This window comes from Acanthaster planci, linkage group LG03, assembly GCF_054643075.1.
Source record: "Acanthaster planci isolate LZ-2023a linkage group LG03, COTS_SCS, whole genome shotgun sequence".
NCBI lineage: Eukaryota > Metazoa > Echinodermata > Asteroidea > Valvatida > Acanthasteridae > Acanthaster > Acanthaster planci.
This window is the reverse complement of record NC_141779.1, coordinates 8,297,333-8,312,485: the sequence shown is the minus strand read 5'-3', so window position 1 is coordinate 8,312,485 and position 15,153 is coordinate 8,297,333. Positions and strand designations below refer to the sequence as shown.

Genomic DNA, 15,153 nt, shown 5'->3' with positions numbered 1-15,153 from the left:
TCATTTACCTTCTCTTATTTCACAGCCAGAACCTCAGAAAATAAGCCAAAATTTCATCTTCTCAATCTCATTACTGTAACTGGTACACACCTGTCTCAGAGATGCCAACTTTTCAAAATGAAAAAGTGTAATCCTGTTGCACGATACCAAATTACCTATTATACATTTCAACAGAAACACATTCAAACCCTGTGAGTTGAATTTATTGTAATAAAAGCTGCCTTTTAATGCTTTTTTTCGTTTTCACATGCTTCGTAAGAATAGGGCAATATTTATGTCAGTTACACATATCACAAAAACATAAGCTTGTTCGTGACGAGACATGGCAACAACGACCCTTTTTTGGTGTATTTGTGAAATGATGATGATGTACATGTATAGTGCATGAACGTATGTACACAATCCCGTTGTCTATGAAGTGCAAATCGTGCCTATTCACCCCCAGTTCATCATGGCCCTAATTGGGGTGAGCAGGTGGTTTGACCTCGTCGGTTTCCAATGCTACTCACACACACTCTACGTACAAACTGTGGAATGCCAGTGACATATTTCTGATGTGGGCATTACAAGGCCTGCTCCAGGCTAGATTACATGGAGTTTTATACACAACTGTATGGCTTTGCACCATGGAGTTGGAAATTGTAAAAATCAGACTGAACAACTCGTAAAAATTCCACCTAAATCATACAAGTTGGCATCTCTGCTATCTACAATCCCAGATGCTGCACAGCTTTGCTCTGAGTCTGACTAGAGTTCTTATCTAGTCAATCAAAGATCAAATCACAAATCAAAAGTCAGGTCACAGGGAACAATGAACACGAGAGCACTTCTCACTAGACTTTGAGATGGAACAACTCATTGGCAAACGTGATTTCAAGCGTTCCCCACCTTTCGCTTTGGGCTCTCCGACATCCATCGCCGCATCATCGCTCTCACTGTCACTGACCAGCTTGGGCGCCGCTCTCTTGACCGGCCTCTTGACAGGGGAGGAGGAGAAACCGTCTTTATCTTCTTTGTTGTTGTCGTCGCTCACATCATCCAGGTTGAAAGTAGGAGAGACTCTTGGAGATGCATCATCATCATCATCACCATCTTCGTCGTCGCTGAAAGAGTACTTGGCTTTCTGAGCTGTAGTTTAGTGCAGATAAATGGAGAAGCAAACTCCGATAACATTTCAGGACACAGTAAATGCCAACAACAATTTGAAAGTAAAACAGAAATCAAAACTTGATTCTAAAATAGGTGTGCAAGTGGGTAGTCAGAAAAAAAATGAAGAAATTCAAAATTGTACAAGCGTTGCCACGGCATTGTTGGATTTTTAATACGAAAGATACAAGTCCCAAAACACCCCAGAATACCGGCCGATTCCATGCCTGCTTGGAGAGCATTTCTCTCATCCTCACAAAGCTGTCCAATCAATGATTGTTTTCAGTGAGGTTTGGAGTAGGTTTCTTTATAAAGACGGGCACACTTCAAACATTATACATCAAAGTTGCTCTCAACGTGATTTACTGACTGGTCCGTGCATGAGCGTACGGTCAGTAGGAGAAATCAACACCGTTCAGAACCACCGATTTAATTCATATTTTGAGAAAACACATCCAATTTTCATGCGATTGTTGGAACATCAATCGGTGTTGGAACATCCACAAAACATCAGCAGAAAAACTAGTTTTGGCACATGCGCCTTCAATAGGGAACTTGGTGCTTTTCAATGGGAATTTGTTGTATTCCCAGTAGGATCACACATGCATAGACCTCACAGGGATTTTCAGTGATATAACTCACAAGATGCATTATAGTGACATCAATATTACCGAATATCAAGTAGACGGATTCTTTTAGAGTTCTAATTTGCCGAGAATTGAAATGTTTGTGGCAAGAAGAAAGGGAGTGGGACAGGACAGGAGAACAAAGGAACTTACTGGTTGCTCTTCTGGAAACGGGTTTCTGTACTTCCTCCACCGGCAGGTCCAGGTCCGAATAATTCAATGAACCGTCTAAGTCTGATTCAGAGTCAGAGTCTGAGAAGGAACTGCCCTTTTTCTTGGACGCTGCCTTCTTCTTGGCCGCTGGTTTGAAACCTAGTGTCTTCTGCTTGAGGGTCTTAGTGCTACCTGGACAAACAGGGAAAAACAGGAGGGCTTATTGAGTTCTGGTAAAAATGGAAACACGGATTTATTTGCTGAAATAGTGTTTGAATTTGTTCAATTTGCACGCTCCTGAACATGTAGACAATAAATTTAGATAAATTTATATTCAAAAGGTTGAGAATAACTACTGGAAATGTTTTGAATCTACAAAAGCACATTTTGAGATACAATTGGAGGCTTTTCTGAACTCTTTCTCTCCATTTTACAATTCAATCATCATGCTCTCTTACAACAGTAAGCTGTAGGTCAAAATTCAATTTAACTGAGGAATTCTTCTAAGATCCAACATATTTTGCGCTGGTGCATTTAACAAGCTAGTGAGTTTTAATCACTCAAGAATATAGAATCTGCTTTGGAGAGGGGAAAACAAGCCCTCCTGTTACCCAGGTGGACACTGTACATTCAACACAGCACCACAAAATAAATACCCACAAATTGGATACTTTTCTTAAGATAGTTTTATTGGAGGAGTTAACTTGAATGTTGTCTTCACAGTATCAATTTTTGTATAGCACCTACATTGCACAGTTCATTTTTAACGACACTTTCTTATAGGAAATGTGGGGATCCACTGAAAGACACTTTAATAATAATTTGATTTTTCCTAAAACAGCATATTGGCATATTTGTATGGCAATACTCCCCAAACGTTAGTCATTTGCTGAGTTTTACAATAATCAAATCAAATGACAGTTATGATAAATTAAACAGAATTGGGAATGAGAAAAATCCATTCATTATTTACAAAGTTGGCCTAGCGGTTGGCGTACTGGTTCTTTCCTAGCCTCCCGCCTCAGAGGCTTAGTTTCGATTCCCAGCTCGATCTACATGTGGATTTGGTTTTCAGTCCCTACCTGATTCCGTGGGTTTTACCCAGAATATTCCTCTGGGGTTTTCCTCCCACCTCTAAAACTGTCACTGCTTCTCAATGTCTCCTCTCTCCAGATGTGGGCCGTTTGGTGGCTGCCTGCAGCTCCCTTGTATGCCTTCGACCCAAGTTGTAAATCATTGGAAAGCAGTGCTGTGCACTGATCGGAGATTACCCTCAATAAAGATGGCATAAAGAAGTTTTCCCCTCAATATCCTTGTACAAGCTGAACTGCTACAGTGCAGCTCTAAAGCTTGCAACCAGAAGTTATCGGATATATCTGACACATTGCACGGCACATCCAAGAAGATGCCGAGACAGTGAGGTAATATTCCTGCTGAATAGGGGACCTTTAGCACACACAGCAAAGGAGGACTGTCCTACAGTCTGATATCTATGTTGCTGCAGCTGCAAATTTGCAACAGCTGCGTAACTGGTGTGGTTCCTCAACTCTGATTGGCAAAAAACACCTGTATTTTTGAGTTCTGAGGAATGATGACGCATCGAAATTGGATTAGAAACGAAGCAGTCACGTAAACAGCATTTACATCTAGCAATGGTTTGTATTAATGCACATCCATCACTGACGCCATTGTCAAAAATACAGGGGGTCGCAAGGGCACACCGACAACTGTACTGGCAAAATGATTCAGCAGAATGTGATGGAAAGAAATGCTGGCTGTGAGCCGGCGGCAAGCTTGGTGCTGCCGTGCTGTAACCCCTACGGGGTACCACCATCAATGCTGTCCCAGTCTCTGGGCCCGTACCGTTCCTGGCGACAGTCTTGGTGCCCTTGGCTGCCAGGCGCTGCATAAGGGACATGGGCTCCTTCTCTGCACTGTCGTCCAGGCTGCCCGTGTCCTCCCCGTTTTCCATCTTCTTGGTTTTCTGCGGGAAGAGGAAAAAGACACTGCAAAGGGTCTGAGTCTACAACTTGGTCACACATAGCTCCCAAGTAACAGCATGATCATAGTTCAGAGTCACAATCAAATTATGTATCACATAACAGATCACTTTACAATTAACAGGGAATCAATGATGCTAAAGAAAACACAGTCATTTTTACACCCGTCCACTTTACCATTAAGTAATGTACCCAGCAGACTTTGTGCACACAATATGTCAGTTTTTGAAATGGCACAACTGATGTATTTTTTCTATTTGATAACTGTGATGACCTTATTGCTTAGGAAAGACCTGTTCTCCCTTGAGAGAATAAAATGAGAACATGTACAGTTTTAGAGGTTTTTAGAGTGTTTTCCACACTTCTAAAAAACAAAATATAAGGTTTATATCTCTGTTCTGTCCTCTGTATCAAATAAGAAACCTGATCAATTAAAATAAATAGGAGGGGATTGGAACACATTTCCAAGATGGGATCTTTATCCCATGCAACAAATGTCAGGGAACAGAGAGAAATGCCCCACACTAACACCTTGCTTTCTACAAGATCTTTTTAAAAATTTGTCGGTCAAAGAAGCTACACTTCCCAATTTTGCTTTAATTTGAGAGCCCCCCCCCAAAAAAAACAAACCAACAAACCCTCATTCCTTTGGGTAACCACTTCATTCTTATTTCTATCCTTACCAGTTTGGTCCAGAAACTCAACACTTTTTGTGGGGAGAGGCAGGCCGATCTGAGTCCATGTCTGAGAAGGCCTTCAAACCTAAACCTACATCAGCTGTCAGCATCTACCCACAAATTCAGACCTAGACTAAGACACAAGATCTGGGCACAGCCCGACTCACCCGTGCCCTCTTGGTGGCACCGTCTCCCCCGGCTGCCCGAGAGGTCTTAGCCACGGCATCGATGCGGGGCACCACCCGGCGGCCGTAGGGGGACGGCATTGTCTCCTGCTTGGTGATCAGCTTCTTGCGAGGCTTCTTGGCTCCCTTGGTGGCAGCAGCATTGGTCACGCCCATGGCCTCGTCATCGCGCTCCTGCTGCTCAACGACCTAAACGGGAAAAGTTCACTGATGTCCATCCTCAGGATTCCATAGTCTTTCAACCATCTCACAGCTTTCATATAGAGCACCAAAGTGAATACGTCACACGCACAATTATGTGTGTAAAGGGCATTAGTGCAAGAACCAGCACGTGAACCACCATGCACGTGTACTCCATGGGCTTGCATTGCACTTCCTGGTTCAAAATGGCATCACACTTCGGTACTCTACGTCTACAGGTGAACATGCCTCACAATACCTTCCTTTCTGAACAGTGTCTGGACATCTGAACACAAAAGCACTGCACAGTGCACATGGAGACTATCAAAAGGGGAATCCTAGAAAATCAGAATGTTGCTCTTCATATGGAATGCTCCCTAAGCGAACACTGTGTATTTCTGTTAAAAATTCACTGCATGTCCATTATGAAAGTGGCACTCCCAAGTAAGCCTACACATGAGAACTACTGTATCAGTACTGTTTATAGTTCTCAGCCGAAGGAGCAATGTTCTTCAGCACACCCATCGTTTGAGATGCTACCTTGCATGTGCCATACTTCAATGCCAAAGACAAATGAAAAAGTAATTTTCCTTTGAATACACAGACACAAAGCGAAAATAATAACTGTGAAATACACAAAGGGAAGAGTTTCAAGAGGAGTGGGTCCGCCAGTAGCAGTCACTGCTCCACAAAGATTCCAGCTCACTTAATATATTCAAAGAGTCAATCGAATTTCCTGTGCCTCAGTCAATGCAACTGCACAGTCTGTTTCTCTTAAATTTTTAAACATTTTAATTTTTAAGCTCAAAAAGCCATTTCCTCTCTAAGTGATCCCTGTTCACCACTTCCCAGGTTGTATCTTGTAATTGGCTACATGGAGTTTCAGGTTTAATTGCTTCTGGCTAGCGCCCCCAAACAGAGATATTGACAAATGGGAAGAGCCACCAACATAGGGCTGGGTAGCTCAGTTGGTAGAGCACCTGGTACGATATTCCAGAGGTCACAGGTTCAAATCCCGGTCCAGTCGATTTCTTTGTTCATCTTCATTATCATTTATAAGCACCTAGTCAATTTCCCCATATAGTTAGTTTCAAAATTTGTAAAAACAAGACGCCTTCCAGTTAGAAAATTTTCAGTGTTACAGGCAACACCACTGACAGTAAGAAGGTTGACAAGTTCGGCCTTCAAATGTAGAAATTCTGTGAGAATTTGCATAACTTGTTTTTCATTCAAAGCCAATCAGAAAGACAAAGTGGACAACTCCATTATCTGATGGGGTTTGGACGTATGAAGTCTGCCCTTACCTCTAACTGCTGCTCAAAAGCTTCCAGGTCTTCTTTCCACAACATGGTCGGGGACTTCCTCCTGAGTTCTGCCAGCTCTTTGCACTGACAAAGAAATGATAGGAATATTGCTGTTTTACAGGGTAGCTGCAATCAATTTGTTAGAATACAAACCTTCAAAATACATCTTTGCGTCATAATTAACCTAATTTTCAACTTTTGTTTCGCTATTACTGCCTTTTTGGTTTTTATGCTAATGAAATTTCCATATTCATGAGCTAATCTACAATGTCATCTCACAAAGAAGCCTCATCGTTACGTTGATTTGTTCACAAAAAGTCCTGCATTTCTGTAGATTTTCCAGGATTTGGGTCACTTTTCATAGCTGATCCATTGTTCTTTATGTGCATAGCAATGAGAAAGCATCAATCCCTCTCTCAGAAATGTTTTCAATTGGTATATTCTGGGTTCACAATTTGAACAGAAACACCTATGCACTGAGTCATGTCTTTCCTAGATGACTTCACAGCAACAGCGCCCTCAGTTGTTCGAGAAAGCATGGATGATTTTAATGGTTTAAAAATATGCACTTTTCAGTGCATTTAGCCAAATAGGAATGTATAAGAGTTTCCATGCATTGAAGAATAAAAACGTGCAGAAAAACTGCATCTAAGAACAATTCATTGCAGCTACACTTTAAAGTTTGTCTTGGTAAAATCGGTTTGTTTGTTAGCCAACAAGCACTAAATAGAGTCTATGTAGAATCTTTGCCAGTGTTCGCATTCAGAAAAGTGATTTCAACACACATTACCAAAATGTTTGCTTTTAAAAGCCCAATTACAATTGACTGCATGCCCACATAGCCTGTTTTGAAAACCTCACGAATTATGGGCAATTCACAATAGTGCGCCTCCAAGAGTTTCAACGTGTTGGCCAATTACAATGCTTCTTGTCAACTCTTTCCAAATGCACACTGGGTCAACAGATTTTACGCCCTGTGATTGGCCAACACGGTGCAAACTTTTGAAGGCGCACTGTTGTGATTCGCCCGTATTGTAACCACCATTAGATATAGAAAAGAACCCCACCTTATTGTCCCTGTTCTTGAGCAGGTCGTCCTTCCTCTCTCGCGTCAGGCTCCACAGGGGCATCCCCAGCAGGTAGTTGAAGTCAGGCCCAGCCGACGAGGAGGCAGTGGACACCTCACTCAGGGCGTCGTCCTCTGCCTCCGAGGGCCCAGTTACCTCCTCCTCTGCCTGCAGCTTGTTCTGGGCCTCCTTCCAGATCTTGACCGGATCCGAGTCGTAGCCCCGGTGCACCAGGGTGGAGATCATTTCTTTCTTCTTCTTGTTTTCTAGAGTTGTGCAGAGACGAGAGGGGGGTCAAATAGAGGGGGGGAGTGGGTTATCGGTAACTGAAATAAATCGGCCTGGAATCCCTGACAGCACGGCCAATCATAAGGTTCTGCTTAACCACTCGCCAACAGTATTGTTCCACTTCAAAATCTGTCCTAGGCAGGGCATTATTTTTGACCAAAATTACTGACTTCTAAGAATAAGATGCAACCACTATCCTCTCAAAAACTCGGACTTAACAAATAGTGGCCCTTGGTGATCACTTCTTCAAGACTTGTGTGACATTTGTTACCACATCATCACACGATCAACTTCCAAGGACTAGTTTATGGCTCTGTGTGTGTACAAATTCGGTGGGAGTCACCCAAGTATAGGAACAAGAGCAGACATCACCTAGCACTACATGCAGAATTTGCTAGAGTGTGTTCAGACGGAAATCCCTGTCTGTGTACACATCACATGAAGCGGTTGACAGCTGTGCCAACAGAGCTTCTGTCTATTGTACAGAGAGCCACTCTGTTACAAGACGTAAATTTGGTCTTACAAGAGAGCCCAACCCCAAGTGCCAGGTTTGGGCTCTCAGAGACATCCCTGGACATTCCTCGGAAGCAGAGCCCCGATCCAAAACGTTGAGAGGACGGTCTCCACTCACCGATGACGACCGTGCCCTCGATCTTCTCCATGATGAAGCGAGCCTGGTTGTTGAGCCTGCTAGCCTCCGCCTCCAGCATGCCCTCCTGGTAGTCCTTGCGGCGCTGATACAGGGCCAGCCGCACGGCGTAGAAGTCCTTCAGGATCTCCAGTACGTCGTTGTACCGCTTGATACAGCCGTGCTGGTCAAACAGGACCTGGACAGATAGGGGGAGCAAGCTTCACTAGCCAGTTCCTACACAATACAGGGTACAATTTACGTTTCGTTTGCTCGGCAAAAAAGGTTTGAAAAGCTCTTGTTATAAATCTGTTACCAACAGCAAAAAAATATGTGGAATCTGTAATGAAATTGCTGCAATAAAACCCATTTTGAAATGTCAGGTGCAACATCCTTGAGGATTAAACCTCCAACGCAAGAGGAAGAGTAACTTTTTCAAGATTATGCTGGTCAAAAAAATTTGGAAAGAGCTAGTAACACAATAACAAACAACAAATTGGAATGAAATTGAAATTGACATGTCACAGTAACTCAAATACATTCCTTACTCTAAGCCATGAAAAGGAACTATTATTCTGTTCCTGTCATGCTTGTTTTGAACCCCCCCAAACAAGTAGGGGTGCTAAACCCAACCTGCTTTAATCTTGACCTTTGACCTTATCAGCGCATTGGGTACACCGTCACAAACGGGACTTGAGGGATAACCTGCGCAGTCCTGAAAACTCACCATGCTGTTTGCTTGGGATATTGTGTTCTGCAGGCGGAAGGCCTTGTGCAAGCCCTCGTGCTCAAAGTTCATCAGCTTCTCCTCGCTCAGCTTCACCAAAAACTTGACGGTCGTGTCCGTGTGGTACTCTTTGTAGTCCCTGCCAGAGAGGAAGGTAGAGTGAAACAAAAGTTGCCCATAAGAGCACAGGTAACACACCAGGCGGTTGAACCATAGCTCCCTCTTCAGGTGAATACCAGGGAACCATCCTGAAAACCTTTACACTTTCCTTTATGTAGGAATCTAATCGTGCATTCTGTGTTCTTACCCTTTCAAGAGGCATCAAATACCATACATGCTAAAAACGGCTGCCTATATCCGGGTCATTCCATGAGGTTGGGGCACAATTTGTGACTATTGTTACATGGGTTCCGTAAAAATGAACAGCTATTTCCCTGCATGATTCCAAATTGACATTGTTATATACCTCGCAAGGCTGAATACAGAGGTGGGTGTTATTTTCACAGAGTAAATGACCTACTCTACGGGTCATGACAGGTGGTAAAAGTTGCGGATGTAAAAAGGACACCGTCACAAATTGTGCTCCAACCTCATGCAATGACCCATCTGGAAAATCCCTTCCAATGCCTCCTGGAAGACTTTTGAAGGAGAGATTATTTGGATTACAACTTTTTCATATTTCGGCATTTTTTAACTCAACATTTGGAACTTTTTTTTGAAGGGTGATATTCTTGTGATTTTGCTTAACAAAATATGGCTATAGTGCTCTAGAACATTAATCGTTTCACATCATCATACAATGTGAACTCATGCACAAAAACAAAGTCATTTGAAATTCTATCTATTGTATCAGCACAAATACGGCCACCATTTTCTTTTAACATGAGATAATAAATCACATAGCATAAACCCTAGACTCAAAAACAGTATGATTTGAGGAGAAAATGAAGTCACTGTGAAACTCAATGCATCACTCAAAGAAATTGATATTTGAGTAAGGGTCTCTACGAATAATAATAACTTCCATCAACTTCCACAGCAGTAAGGTTCAGGGTGACTCAGGGTTAAAAGCCTCTTCCATTCCGTTTACAGTGCAATCAAGCCAACTTTGCTCACGTGATGCAAGGCTTGACCTTCTCGCTGCCATGCAGGAAGAGCTCCAGGACCGACTCCTTGTAGCTCTGGGTCCAGACGCGGATGGGCAGCTCGGTAATCTCGATGGTGTTGTTGTCGATGATGGCCACCTCTCCACTGCAGACAAAGCGGTTGGGCTCCAGCTCCTCAATGGTGCCCTTGAAGTTCTTGTACGACGGCAGCTGGGATGAGGACAAAAGATAAGCCAAAAAATACAAAGACAAATATAAACTTTTCCAAGTTCTCAAGGTTATGTCCTGAAGTAATGCATAGAGGCATTCAAGCCTGTAAGGTCTTGCTTACACTTTGGTTATGCACCAAAGGCTAACCACGGAAATCCCACATCACATATGCACTGCTTGTTTCTAGGCACATTAACCCTAGCCCCTTAGGCCCTTTTTACTGGGGTATATCCTCAATCCTCCAGAATCTTGTTCTTTCTTAAATATCCTCAATCCTTCCAAATCCTACCCAAATTCACACTGAGCTAGTGCAGATGGTATCCTGGAGCAGTACGGAAGACTCCATAAGTAATCGCGACGCAGATTTATGCTTGGCCGAGTAAAACAACACGTCTAATCCAAGACATTGGCACAATGCATCCCTCCAATGCCCACCCCCAGCCCCCTGAGCATTTGGGAGGATTCAGGGTGTTAGGGTTAAACTAATTGATGCTAAGCGCACTAATCCCTGGATGTGTACCAAAAGCTGCCAAGCATTTGCTTCATTTTGCTCTCTCTTACCAATTAAAACATTTAGGAGGATGTCTGTTCATTTCTTCTGTGCACGTTATTGCAAAACAGCCTTCCACAGAAGCCATCATGATGCATGTACAGTGCAGCAGGTGAGACCATCACAAGACGGGACGCAAGACTAGTCACAAGTAACAACATACACAATGGCAGAGGAAAGCTTTGTGGCAGCTGATTTGAACAGCTCGGGACCTGAATTCATAATCTCGTGACGGTTTGTACGAGATCTAAACTAAAACACACTGCACCTTACACAAATTAGTGGGGCACTCGGTTGGAGTAAAATAGCTCTTTTGTGAATATGGCCAGTTCTCAACACAAAAATCAGCCCAAATTTGTCCAACACTGGACATCAATTGATGCAGCCTGAGCACAGTTCATTACCATGGGTAGTGGCTCCTCTCCGCTGAGCAGCCGTCGGACGTTGGCCACCACCTCCCTGATGTCGTAGTTGGCAATCTTGGTGCTCCAGCCCGTACCAATGCCGTCCGTGCCGTTGACCAGGACCATGGGAATGATGGGGCAGTACCACTCAGGCTCCACCCGCTGGTTGTCGTCAAAGTTGGACTTCAGCAGCGGCTCATCGCTCACGGGGAAGATCTTACGGGCCAAGGAGCTGAGGGTGTTATGGATAAAATGAACAAGGATCTGTTAAGTGTGACTTCACATGGGAATACAGCGAAAAAACAGAGGACCTTACCTCTGCGGCGTCTTCCACACATTGTTCATTCTTAGGTTATAAATTTGACGACATACAGGGAAGCAAGTAGACCGTCAGTTTTGCCTAGAATTTTCAGGTATGCAGGTAATGTTTACATGTATGTCAGGTGCCAATATGTCATCCAGAATTTGGAAAGAGCATAAAGTTGCTTCAGCGCTTGCACTGCCAGTCACACAGAAACAGACACTTGCCTTGTTTGACAATGCGGCCTCTTGAAACAAAGACAATCTAAGTTCACTGAAATGAAACACTTCATAACCAAACACTTGCTCACACAATTGCTATGCAAATCCCCCATATTTTCCCATCATCAGTACAGATCCCCCCCCTGGTAGAGACTGAGGTCAGAGCACGAGCCCACCTGAGTTGCGTGAAGATGTAACGCGGGCTGGCAGCGTCTTTGCCGCCGTACAGCCGTGTACCAAACTGACCGATGGGCTGCAAGAGATTCAGGTTGTTGCTGCCTACGTAGTTCTGTGCCAAGTTGATGATGGTGCTCATCAGAGAATTCTGAAATTCAAATTTCACAGATATCTAAATAACATGTCAAAGCTTCTCAAAACCTTAGATTTGAGTTAGGAGAAATCTAGGATGTTCAAAATGTGAGGACCAATCACCCCAAAAACACTTCACGATCAATCATCTTGTGTCAATTTTTACGTGAATGTCACTTGCTTATTTTGACACATTCAGATCAACACACTTGCTTTCATCAATTTTGTGGGTAAAGCATGAACAATTCCAACTGATCTCTCTCTAAGCCTGGCTTCATAACAGGCCTAAGATATAACTTTGGTCATTTGTAACTCAATTCAGTGGGCTGGGAACATTTAAGAGTTCCAGGTTCCATACCTCGCCGTGATGGTAGGCAGAGAGTTCTGACACAGCTCCCGCCATCTGGGCCACTTTGACTTCCTTCTTTTCGTAGCGTTTGAAGGCGGTGAACAGGACTTTACGCTGGCCAGGCTTTAGACCTGTAAAACAACAGATCACACATGCTGAGCTTTGCAACAAAAACCCAATTGGCCAATTAACGTCTCTATGTCAGTGATATCCGGGCATAAATCACAGAGTATTTTTGGCCTGGCAGTTCAAAGTTGCTCAACATCCAACTCAGCAGTGAAGGAGTGGCACATTCTTTGTACATGCACTAGGGGTAATTAGTGGTAGATAGGGACAAAGGATGACTCATGCTTGCAGAGCTGCCAACTAGTATGGACCTTCCATACGGAAATCGAACAAGAATGCGGAAGTACAGATCTGCATTTGAAAATACGGATCTTGGAAAATCCGATCCTGGCAAATTATTATACACAATACTGACAGGCTTGCTATGGTGTGCCGGCCAGTGAGTACTATGCCATTCAATCCCAACATGAGTCAAATTTCCATGCGGCACCTATCACGGAGCTAAGGATAGTCTGACGCCCTGACATCTACAATTATCTGACAATGTACTGTGCACTGCTGCCCAGCCTAATGTGTACGGGGCAAGCACATTTATTCGCTAGCGCTGTGTGGTGGGTACCACCTTAACATGCATACCTTGACGATTAGATTCTCAGACCTGCCAACCTTTAGAATCGCAAAAGTGTATTCAGAGGTTCCAAAATGTGTATTTTCAATAAAAATGTGTATTTTCCCGAACAAACAGGAAAGACAAGCATACAAGTACCTTTGCATGAGTACATACTATTTGAACTTTAATACTTATTCGTGCAGGCTTAAATGGACTTTATAATTTCCTGGTGTTGATCACAGCAGTTGCTTTCAATTCACATTCACAATCAAAGTTCAATTTTTCGTACAAAATACGCCAAAATCGTACTAGTTGGCAGGTCTGGATTCTGTAACTCAACGTAGCTAAGCTGATCGGAAAAATGGCTTCAACATTGTCATCTTCAGAGTTCCAGAAAGCAGTCTTTCAAAATGAGTTTGAGTAGAATACCAAATTGCACAGAAAAATACTCCTTTCTGTATCAGAAGACTGAGTTTTGGCCTTGCGGCAAATTTGTGATGTCAGACCAAATATTCACAATGCTAATTTGCAACAGCAGAGCACATTTTGGTTTAGGCAAATTTCACTGTAGACATTTTGTGATGTTCCGCATTCGCCTGAAGTATGAACCAGTCTTTTGGTTGATGTACACACACAAAGATCTGACAATTCCACTCTTCTATTTAGCTAGTTTGGCTTCTGTGAGGTATCAGTCTAGGAAATCAAGGTTTTGGTTGGCACTGGTTGAATTTTACAGACATTTCTGTCCAAGAACTTCACATCCTAATTAGAAAGAAACAGTTTAAGACATTTAAGTGTATACACCACGGGAGCCAGACACATGTCACTGAGATCTAAGACATGCCGAGTGAATACTCGTTTCACGCTTCTGTACAAAGGGCGCCCATCCAACTTACCGTCACACAAGGACGGGATGGAACGCTCATTGTCAGCATTGGAGAACAGCACCAGCTCCTTGTTGATGAAGTCGTTGTAGCTGATGGCTTTGGTCTCTTTGCCGTACAGGTAGACCTAAGGGTCAACGGGTCACATGGACAATCCAGACATAAATCTTGAGTCCCATGACAGGTATGACACCCGGGTTTGTAATCGGGATGCAATCAACTTTCTCACCTTTGGGTTGTATGGTGTTGTAGGTTAACACACGCTCACAGTTGTACAATCCTTTTCAGAGACCTAACCAACAGTTTCAGGAAAACTACACAACAAATACGCATGGACCTAAATTTCCTATCAATCAATGAAGTAAGATTGATATGTTTTCCGTGATTTCCCATTTGCAAAACAAACAAACAAACACTAAGTATTAAAGAGCACCTCTAAGGAAAACGTAAACCCTTGTGCATGCCGAGCAATACATGGAACATAGGGCGAGAGTTCCCCTCGTTTTCCCTGTTTTCTCCAAATGACGAATCTACATTCAGCATTCACATCTTGGCATGAAAAGAAAACAGCCCTTCTTGGCTAGTTATAGTTGAGCTCTGAAGACAAATGATACTGCGTTCGATTTAGATGCATCCATATTTATTTTAACAGACGCAATCAGAGAAAACATGTTTTACTTAGAGGTGCTCTTTAACTGAAAGAGAACATAATAATCTCACTTGTGGGTTTCCCTTTTGTTTTAGTTACTCTTTGGGCATATTCTGATGTCATTTACTGACATTAGAATAGGACTACAAACTCTAAAACTGGCATTTGAATTGCAATTTTGAAATGTAATTTTCTTAAATACAATGAATTAACTTCTCGCACGCAAGCTGCTTTTGTTTAGCAGAAATGAAAAGACCAAAATCAAATGTTACACTTACGTCGTGGAGCCCGGCCTCACGCCGTCGCTTCCTCTCATTCAGCCAGTCGGTCAGCCACTCCTTTCGATCTTCAACCTTCTTCTTGCTAAAAGCCTACAGTGCACATACACACACAAACAAAAGCAGGATTGAACAGCCTCATGCTGGCCAAGTTCCCATTAGGAGTCAGCAACTTGGTTATAATCTGGGCTCAGTTTCACACAGCTGTGTCCAACACCTGAATGAATTCACCCTC

The 15,153-nt window shown here is 43.1% G+C and overlaps 1 protein-coding gene across 3 annotated transcripts in view; it reads right to left on the bottom strand.

The window, feature by feature from the left end:
* LOC110983452 (DNA topoisomerase 2-alpha-like) overlaps nt 1-15,153 on the bottom strand; it is a 33,892-nt gene that overhangs the window by 3,550 nt on the left and 15,189 nt on the right. For all 3 annotated transcript variants that reach the window (XM_022242715.2, XM_022242717.2, XM_022242716.2), the window contains exons 16-29: nt 14,919-15,011; nt 14,004-14,118; nt 12,441-12,562; nt 11,950-12,098; nt 11,252-11,483; nt 10,098-10,297; nt 8,982-9,120; nt 8,258-8,453; nt 7,339-7,604; nt 6,272-6,355; nt 4,770-4,976; nt 3,789-3,909; nt 1,926-2,117; nt 889-1,128 (exon numbers count right to left, since the gene is read on the bottom strand). In XM_022242715.2, coding sequence (XP_022098407.2) covers nt 889-1,128; nt 1,926-2,117; nt 3,789-3,909; nt 4,770-4,976; nt 6,272-6,355; nt 7,339-7,604; nt 8,258-8,453; nt 8,982-9,120; nt 10,098-10,297; nt 11,252-11,483; nt 11,950-12,098; nt 12,441-12,562; nt 14,004-14,118; nt 14,919-15,011 — 2,356 coding nt within the window. The remainder of the gene's footprint in view (nt 1-888; nt 1,129-1,925; nt 2,118-3,788; nt 3,910-4,769; nt 4,977-6,271; nt 6,356-7,338; nt 7,605-8,257; nt 8,454-8,981; nt 9,121-10,097; nt 10,298-11,251; nt 11,484-11,949; nt 12,099-12,440; nt 12,563-14,003; nt 14,119-14,918; nt 15,012-15,153) is intronic.